Here is an 8,491-nt window from a genome sequence, read left to right on the forward strand (position 1 = left end):
CTTGCTACTCCCTTCGAGGGGTCAGGACAAGGGATCCTCCCGGGCACCCACAGTCTGGGCTGGGGAAGGGGCGGTTCCTGTTCCCACCTCCTCCTTGCGGCCAACCTGTGCTCCCTGCTAACACCCAGAGTTGTTGAGAAGTGGTCTGGGGTCTGGGTGCTGGAGTTAGGAAAGGGGTCCATCTGCCTACCCTTCATGGGGAAGAAATAAACCCCCGTGGGGGGAGCGCATGGCTACCCCACCAGGCGCAGTAAACCCAGGGTGAGGGGGTGCAGGCAGTCTCCGGCTCCTGAGGGGCCCGGGTGGGAGTGGGGGGTGTCCCTCCCGGGGTCTCGGGGAGCCTGGCGACTCCAGAACAGATCCGCTGTGCCGGCGGGCGGGTCACCCCCTTCCTCCCCAGCTGGGCGGCAGGCCCAGCCCGCCTCCTGCGCAAACTCGCCGTCGGGGCACAGCATTCCGCCGAGTGGCCCCTGAGATCCCGGGCTTGGGTCCCCGAGGGGCCTGGCTGGAGCGAGCTCAGCCTCGGCCTGCGCGGTCCAACGCCCCTGGCGGCCGGGAGGCTACGGCCGCCGCGCGCCCTCGCTGGGTGCCCCCCGAGCTGGGTGCAGCGGAAACACCCTCGGTAGACAGACTTCCCCGGGGATTCTCGAGAAAAGAACGTCGGGAAGCTCGGCCCCTTCCCGGACAAGGGGACTGGCCGGGACTGGCCGGGACAGGCTCGCCGCAGACCCCGCCACCAGCCGGCGGGCAGACGGCGACTGTCGCGCGGGCCTTAGAGACCCCTCTGCTTCTGCGGCCGAGCTATCCCACCCGGCAGCGTCTCACCCCCGGCGAGAGCGCCAGAAAACTCCAAACGCACCACGAGTAAAACCTATTTGCGTGCCCCTCCACCTCCAGCCCATAAACCCTGAGCGCCCAGGGCTCCCACCTACCCGCACCTCTCCCCAGCACACACCCGCACCGCTGGGAAAGCCTGCTCTGAGATCAAATGCTGCACGCCGAGCCCCTCTCAGCGCCCCATCCCCCATTCCTGCAGGTCCTGGTCGTCGCGGGAGCCGCGAGGTGAGGGGACACGGCGGCCAGGCTAGGCGTGCGTTCACGGACACCAGACCGCTTGCAGCCGTCTCCGGGGCTCCCGGGAGACTCGCACCCTTGGCAGGCGCTGGCTTTCGCTTCCGCACCCCGGCCCTCCCCAGACGCCCGCACGGCGCGGGCCCCACCCGGCGTTCCGGGACCCGGATGGCTCCTCCGCCGGCCCTCGCCAGCTCCACTCGCGCTCGGCGTTTGCTCTTTTTCTCCTCCGTGGACGCTCAGCCAAGGGATTGCGCAAGCTTCCGGCTCGCTGTCCCTCCAGACACACCCCCTCCCCGGCCCGGCGCGCCCCTGCCCCTCCCACTCAGGCCGCCGCGCTGCGCCCCGGGGCCCCTGGGCCCGACCCCACTAGCTCGCGGGCCCGCCGGCGGCGCCCTCGGAGGCCGCGTGGGGCGCAGCAGCTCCCCCAGCCGGACGCTGGAGCCGCGCGCCGGAACGCGCCGTCTCGCCGCCGGAGGTGCTAAACTTCACACTCGCCGGCTCCTCGGGCCGCGGCCGCGGGGCCCTGGCCGAGCCGTGCGTCGGGAAGCGGAGGACGCGCACTCACGGGGGAAGGAAGGCGTGGTTCCTCGCCGCTTCCGTCGGCCTCCCTCGCGCGCCGTCCCGCTCCGTCCCTACTCGGCCCTCCCCGCTGCCACCTCCGAGGCCTCTTCGGGAACCTCGCCGAGTCCCCGCGGGCTCCCGGGCGGACCCAGACGCGCGCTGCACCCTCCCTCGGTCCTCCCGACCTCTCGCCCTGCTGGGCTCTGGGAGCGGCTGAGAATGGACGTCAGGGCGCAGCGCCAACGCGGGGCCGCTCAGGACCTGAATGGGGCCGGGCTCGCCGCCCTTCCTGGCCGCGCTGCTCGGGCGCGGGGGCCCCCGGGAGCCAAGGCCCCTGTGTCCCCTTCCCCACGTCTCCTTCGCGCTCCTCCATCTTCTCTCCGCCCCTTCCCTCCCCTTCCTCGCCGTCCTAAATGCTCCGGCTTCCCGGGGCGGGGCGGCCGGGCACGGAGGGTGGGGGCGCCCACTTGCCCCCCGCACCACTCCCGCCCCCTGCCGGTGGTTCCCGGCGCAGCTGGGATGCTTTGGTGGCCCCTGGCAGGGGTCCCCGGGACGCGCACGCCGCCGCCGCCGAGCCGGGCCGGGGGCGAGAGCGGAAGGCCCAGGCGCGCGACCGTGGGCCGGGGGTCGCCGCCGAGATCCCCTCCTCGCGGCCCTGTCGCGCTCCCTGCCCTCCGTGCCCCCCACCCCCGCCGACACGCCTCTCCCGCCCGCTCCCCGGCGCGCAGGGCCCTCCCCCCGCGCCTCCCCGCACCCTCCCGCGCCCTTCCTCCTCCCCCCGCGCCGCCCCGGCCCGGGCCTCCGCTGGCCCGGCTGCGCCAATCGGCGCCGCGGCCCGCCCCCTGACGCCGCGCCGGGCCCGGCCAGGCCCCGCCCGCTGACGTCCGGGATTTGCATGAGTTCTTGTGCAGCCGCGGCCCGGGCTCAGTTGTCTGAGCGAGCGCGAGCCGCGAGCCGGGGCCGGGGCCGGGAGCCGGGAGCCGGGGCGGGCGCGGGCAGCGGCGGCGGCGACGGCGGCGGCGGGCCTGCCGGGCCGTGCGGGGCGGGCGGCGGCGGCGGCGGCGGCGCCGGGGCCGGGGCGGCGGCGGGGCGCCGGCGGTAGCCAGCAGCGTCTGCAGCCGCGCGCCCCGGCGCGCTCCGGCTGGGCCATGGAGCTGCCAGCTGTTGGCGAGCACGTCTTCGCCGTGGAGAGCATCGAGAAGAAGCGGATCCGCAAGGTGGGGCAGCGGCGGCGCGGGAGCGGGAGCGGGGCCGGGCGGCCGGCGCGGAGGGGGTGGGGAGGCTGCGGGCCGGGCCGGGGATCCCGCGGAAGCTGATGCGGCGCTGTCTCTCCCCGCAGGGCAGAGTGGAGTATCTGGTGAAATGGAGAGGCTGGTCCCCCAAGTAAGTGGCGGCCGGACCCGCCGCGCCGGCGGGGCGGCGGGGGAGCGGGCGGGAGGCGGGGGGAGCGGGGAGGGGGTGGGGAGGCCGGTGGCAGGCACTGGGGAGCCGCGGCGCCGCGCCGGGCCCGGCGCCCTGCGTCGTGCTCCGCTCTCCGAGAAATGCCATCACTAATTTATGCGCTGCGAGGGGCCGGCGGCGCTGCAGGGCCGCGGGGCGAGCCGGGGAGGCCGGCGGAGGGAGGGAGGGCGCAGGCACGGATGTGCGGCAGAAAATGGCTCCTTTCGCCTCTCCCTCCGCCGAACGGCTCCATATTGCAAAACCAAAAAAAAAAAAAAATTAAAAAGCGACGAAAATGCAATTGTGAGCCGCCTCCCTCCTAGTGGTGCGGGGAGGGAAGGCGAAGGCAGGGAAGCTGGCGACTGTCGCCGCGGCGCTGGCGGTGGAGCGTTTTTTTTTTTTTTCCTTTAATTTGAAATGCGAAGGCACCGGATGGAGACACGCGCAGGCACACGCGCGCGCACACACGCACGCACGCACGCGGGGCAAGGCACATCCTTGTGTGCTGGAGAACTTGCGGGTCGGTTCGCGCGTGACAGCGGGCCCCGGGGCCGCGAGGGGGTGCGGGCGGCGGCCGGGGCTGCGGGCGATCGGACGAGGGGTCGGGCGGGCAGCGGCCGGAGCCCTCACCGAGGAGGGGGCGGCGACCTTGCGCGCGGGGCTCCTGCGGCGCGGAGTGGCTTCGGAACGCGGCGTAGGAACATGCCTAAAATTGTTGACAACTGCAAAATAAACTGCTGGTTTCATTTTCATTTTCCTCCCCGCTTCCTGCCCGCGTGTGTTTATTCTGCCCGAGTGGGGAGCGGGCGTGCAGCGGGGACCGCGGCCCGCACCCTGCGCACGCAGGCACAGCCAGGGAGCCGACGGCTCCGGAAGGCGCGGTAGGGCCTGCGCCGCTGCGCACCTGGGCGCCGCCGCCGAGCCGGCTCGCGGTGGTTTTTTTAACACGCCGTGCCCCCTCCCTCTTGCCTTGCAAGATATAACACGTGGGAGCCCGAGGAGAACATCCTGGACCCGCGGCTGCTGATCGCCTTCCAGAACAGGTGAGCGGCCGCCGCCGTAGCCGCGTGCGGGAAGGGGACGGGGTGGGGGTGGGGGGCGGCAGCGGCGGGCCCCGCCCCCGGGCTGCGGCCTCGGCGCCTCTCTCCCGCGTCCTTGGAGGTGGGGGCGGGGCGGGGCCGCGGAAGGCCAGGCTTGTGTTTTGGGGGAGCTGCGTGTGGGTGGCCCCGCGGCCGCCCAGGAGAGCCCGCGGCCGCCCTCCGGGCGCAGCCCCGGGGCCCCGGTCCGGGGCCTAGGTGGTGCCCTCCGCGAGCCACCGGCCGCTTGGCACGGGCACCTGGCGGAGCAGCGCTCAGGAGCTGGCGTTGTGAAACCGCCGGGACGTCACGGGGCTGAGTTTAACCTGTTGTCGGCTGGAGGAAAGTCGACAAGGCCTTACGCCCCCTCCCCACTGGAGACCCAGGGGGCTGCAGGCGTGGTGGAAGCCCGGTGCCCCTCGCCCCGGCGCGCACGGACACGCGCCACAGCTCGGCTGCCACAGCTGCATTCGCCCCCCGGGGCTGCGCCTCTGTTTCGGGGAGGACCGAAGGGGGCAGGGCGAGGGGGGAGGAGCCGCCCTGCGGCCTGCTAGCCCCCTACCCCTTTTATTTTACATTCTTTACTGTGGCGCGTTGGGCGCTCAAACTGAACCTGTAGCCCTTGCGATCCGAGCCGGCGACCCTCAGCGGCGCGGCTGCTCTCCTGCGACGCCTTTGGGGAGGGGGGCGCGGAGCCGGGATCCCGCCGCGGCTGCACCTGGGAGGTCCCCCCCCCCCGCCTCCGCCCCGCCCCGTAACCGTGTCAGCGGCTGATGCCATATTGCATAATGGGTCCCCGAAGACGTAAAAACGCAGGCTGTTGCAATGCCACGCAACTCGGGAGTCAGGCCCCGACCCAGCCCCGGGGCGTGGCGCAGCTCCCCTGAGGCAGCCCCCGAGCAGGGGGGCTCAGGCCGCGGGAGGGGCCGCACCTCTGGCGGGCTCCGCCACGAGCCTCCCGCTGCACACCGTCTCTCTCCGCCGGGATCGGCGCGTCCTGCGGCCGCCGGGGCCGGGGCCCAGGCCCAGGCGCGTGGGCTGGATTGCTAATTCGGACACCTGGGCGGGCCTGGAGGCCGGCTCCGGCCGGGGGCGGTGCTTCTCCGTCCCGCCCACCTGCTCGTCAGCGCCAGGCCCGAGCCGGTTCACCAGGTGGCTCAGCGCCTGGCCTGGGCGGCCGGCCCCCGCCCCCAGCCCCTAATTGGCTCACGTGCCGCCGGGTAAACACGGGCGCAGCCCCTCCCCCTGCCCAGTGCCCGGCCCTTCCGCCCGCCGCCCTCTTTATCTCAATCCTAATGAGGTCGTTAGCGGCCCCCGGTCTATAACCGAGAGACCAGGTCGGCGCACGGCTCCTCCGGGCCTGCTGGTCGTCCCCAGCCCGAAGCTGGGCTCCAGGGCCGGCACCCCGCCCTGGGCTCCCGCCTCGCTGCTTAGAGAGGCTGGGGGGGGGGGGGAGGGCGGTGCAGGTGCAGGACGTCAGAGGTGGGGAGTGGTTAGCCTGGGGCCCTCCTGGGCAGGTGCGGGTTGGCTGCCGTCTCACCCAAGGGGAGGGCTGGTGAGGAGTGAGCAGTGCAGGTGACACCCCCCCACAAGGCTAATGGCACTGCCCCCTGTGGCCCCTCCCCCAGGGAACGGCAGGAGCAGCTGATGGGGTACCGGAAGAGAGGCCCAAAGCCCAAGCCGCTGGTGGTGCAGGTGAGTGCTGGCTCCCCCTCCCCTGGCGTGGGGAGTGGGTGCTTCCACAGCACCCTGGCCCTGCCTCCCTTCCCCCAGGCCCGCCCCTCTCCGGCCGCTCACTGCCGCCCCTCTGTGCGCAGGTGCCCACGTTCGCCCGGCGCTCCAACGTGCTCACGGGCCTGCAGGACCCCTCGGCCGACAACCGTGCCAAGCTGGAGCTGGGCGCGCAGGGCAAGGGCCAAGGGCACCAGTACGAGCTCAACAGCAAGAAGCACCACCCCTACCAGCCGCACAGCAAGGAGCGGGCGGGCAAGCCGCCGCCGCCGCCGGGCAAGGGCGGCAAGTACTACTACCAGCTCAACAGCAAGAAGCACCACCCCTACCAGCCGGACCCCAAGATGTACGACCTGCAGTACCAGGGCGGCCACAAGGAGGCGCCCAGCCCCACCTGCCCGGACCTGGGCGCCAAGAGCCACGCGCCCGACAAGTGGGCCCACGGCGCGGGGACCAAGGGCTACCTGGGCGCCGTGAAGCCGCTGGGCGGCGGCGGCGGCGCCGCCGGGGCGCCGGGCAAGGGCTCGGAGAAGGGGCCCCCCAACGGGCTGGCGGCGGCCCCCAAGGATGCGGCGGCGGCCGGCAATGGCATCGGGGGCAAGATGAAGATCGTCAAGAACAAGAACAAGAACGGGCGCATCGTGATCGTGATGAGCAAGTACATGGAGAACGGCATGCAGGCGGCCAAGATCAAGTCGGGCGAGGCGGCCGAGGGCGACGCGCGCTCCCCGGGCCACAAGAAGCGGGCGGCCGAGGAGCGCCACCCGCCGGCCGACAGGACCTTCAAGAAGGCCGCGGTGCCCGAGGAGCGCAAGGCGGAGGCGGCCTGCCGGCGGCGGGAGGAGGAAGCGCCCGGGCCCGGGGACCCGCAGCCCCAGGACGCCGGCGCCCGGAAGCTGTCCCCGAGCAAGGAGGCCTTGGGCGAGCAGCCGCTGCAGCTCACCACCAAGCCCGACCCGCTGGCCTGGGACCCGGCCCGCGGGGCGCACCCGCCCCCGCACCACCACCACCACCACCACCACCCCCACGCCCACACCGCCGGCCTCGGCCTGGCCCACGCGCGCAAGCGCTGCCTCTCCGAGACCCATGGCGAGCGCGAGCCGTGCAAGAAGCGGCTCACGGCGCGCAGCATCAGCACGCCCACCTGCTTGGGGGGCAGCCCGGCCGCCGACGCGGGCCCGGCGCCCGCCCTGCCGCAGCCGGAGGTCATCCTGCTGGACTCGGACCTGGACGAGCCCATAGACTTGCGATGCGTCAAGACGCGCGGCGACGCTGGGGAGCCGCCCGGCGCGCTGCTGGTGAAGCCGGAGGCCCCCGCGCCGCCTGCGGCGCCGGCCTCCGCGGCCGAGAAGCCCCCGGCCGAGGCCCAGGACGAGCCCGCCGAGCCGCTGAGCGAGTTCAAGCCCTTCTTTGGGAATATAATTATCACCGACGTCACCGCGAACTGCCTCACTGTCACCTTCAAGGAGTACGTGACGGTGTAGCCGGAGCGCGTGGGAAGGGCAGCACCGCCCCCGGGGGGAGGGCCTTGGCCGCCGCGGGGTGGGGGCCCCCGCCGGGCACCTTCGCCCTCTGAGCGCGCACGCGCGCGCACCTCGGACCCGGCCGGGCCGCCCGCGTGTCCGCCCGGACCGTGCCGCCTCTCCTCGCGTTTGTACGTGGTGTTATTCTTTGAATCGTATTGTTGGAGCTCAAAGAGCCCGACCCCCCTCCTCTGGGCCGGTATACATATATATATATATATTTATTTGTAGGTATTTATATATGGAAATATAAAATCCTAGATTTATGGAGTGCCCTCTAGATCATGTTATATTCTATATCAGACAGATTATTTTCTGTTCCGCTCCCTTCCCCTCGTCCACACTTGGGTTCACTTCAGTCCCCTGCCCGATCCCGGAACTGCAGTACCAGTAACCTCGGTATATATTTTTTGATACTGTATACATGGATGTGTTGTTTCTATGTGCAAAAAAAAAAAAAAAGTTTGTTAAAAGGCTAAAGGAGCTCTCTAGAAACAGCTGCTACTCTAAGTGTCTAAACGATAAGCTTATTACCTGCTTGAATGTAAATATTAAATGGAGATGTCAAAGGTGCATTTTCGCGGTGTGAGCCGAGCGCGGAGGGGCCGGCCGTGCCCCTCGCCCCTCGCCTTCGCCCACTTCCGCCTCCGCGGCACTCAGCGTCTGCCCCGGGCCGAGCGGCCTGGCTTCTCCGGCCCCGAGGCGCTCCCGGGGACGCCCGGAGGCGCGGGGCCGGCAAGGGAGCGCCAGCGGCCCGAGCCGTCCCGGTGCCCCGGGGTTGCCCGGCCCGCGGTGTCCACGGCGCCCACCGGTCAAGTCTTGAAGTGGAGCGCGTAGGAGGGGCTGCCGCGCAGCGGCGGTGGTCGCGGTCCCGCGCCCCCAGCCCCAGGCGCGGCAGGGGCACCCCGAGCTCCAAGTCTCCGTCCGGCGGGGCAGGTTCCGCGGGGAGGGACCTCAATCTCCCGCGGGCGCCCCTCGTCCGCATCCCCGGCCCTTCCCCGCCGAGGGAGCCGTGGACGCTCCGTCTCTGCCGGCGCTCTCCCCGGAAGCCACTAGGCCGGAGGCCCCGACCCGAGGCGCTGGCGG

General features: G+C 71.9%; 1 protein-coding gene across 1 annotated transcript; it reads left to right on the forward strand.

The window, feature by feature from the left end:
- The first annotated feature begins 2,567 nt into the window (after positions 1–2,567).
- Positions 2,568–7,978, forward strand: CBX4 (chromobox 4). Its single transcript, XM_070059969.2, has 5 exons — positions 2,568–2,852; positions 2,975–3,018; positions 4,053–4,118; positions 5,780–5,846; positions 5,969–7,978. Exons 1-5 carry the CDS (start codon positions 2,784–2,786, stop codon positions 7,364–7,366), a joined length of 1,644 nt encoding a protein of 547 aa, XP_069916070.2. The 5' UTR covers positions 2,568–2,783; the 3' UTR covers positions 7,367–7,978.
- Positions 7,979–8,491: the final 513 nt, after the last annotated feature.

This window comes from Oryctolagus cuniculus, chromosome 17 (assembly GCF_051225735.1).
Source record: "Oryctolagus cuniculus isolate XC-2025 breed Fujian yellow rabbit chromosome 17, ASM5122573v1, whole genome shotgun sequence".
NCBI classification, from domain to species: Eukaryota; Metazoa; Chordata; class Mammalia; order Lagomorpha; family Leporidae; genus Oryctolagus; species Oryctolagus cuniculus.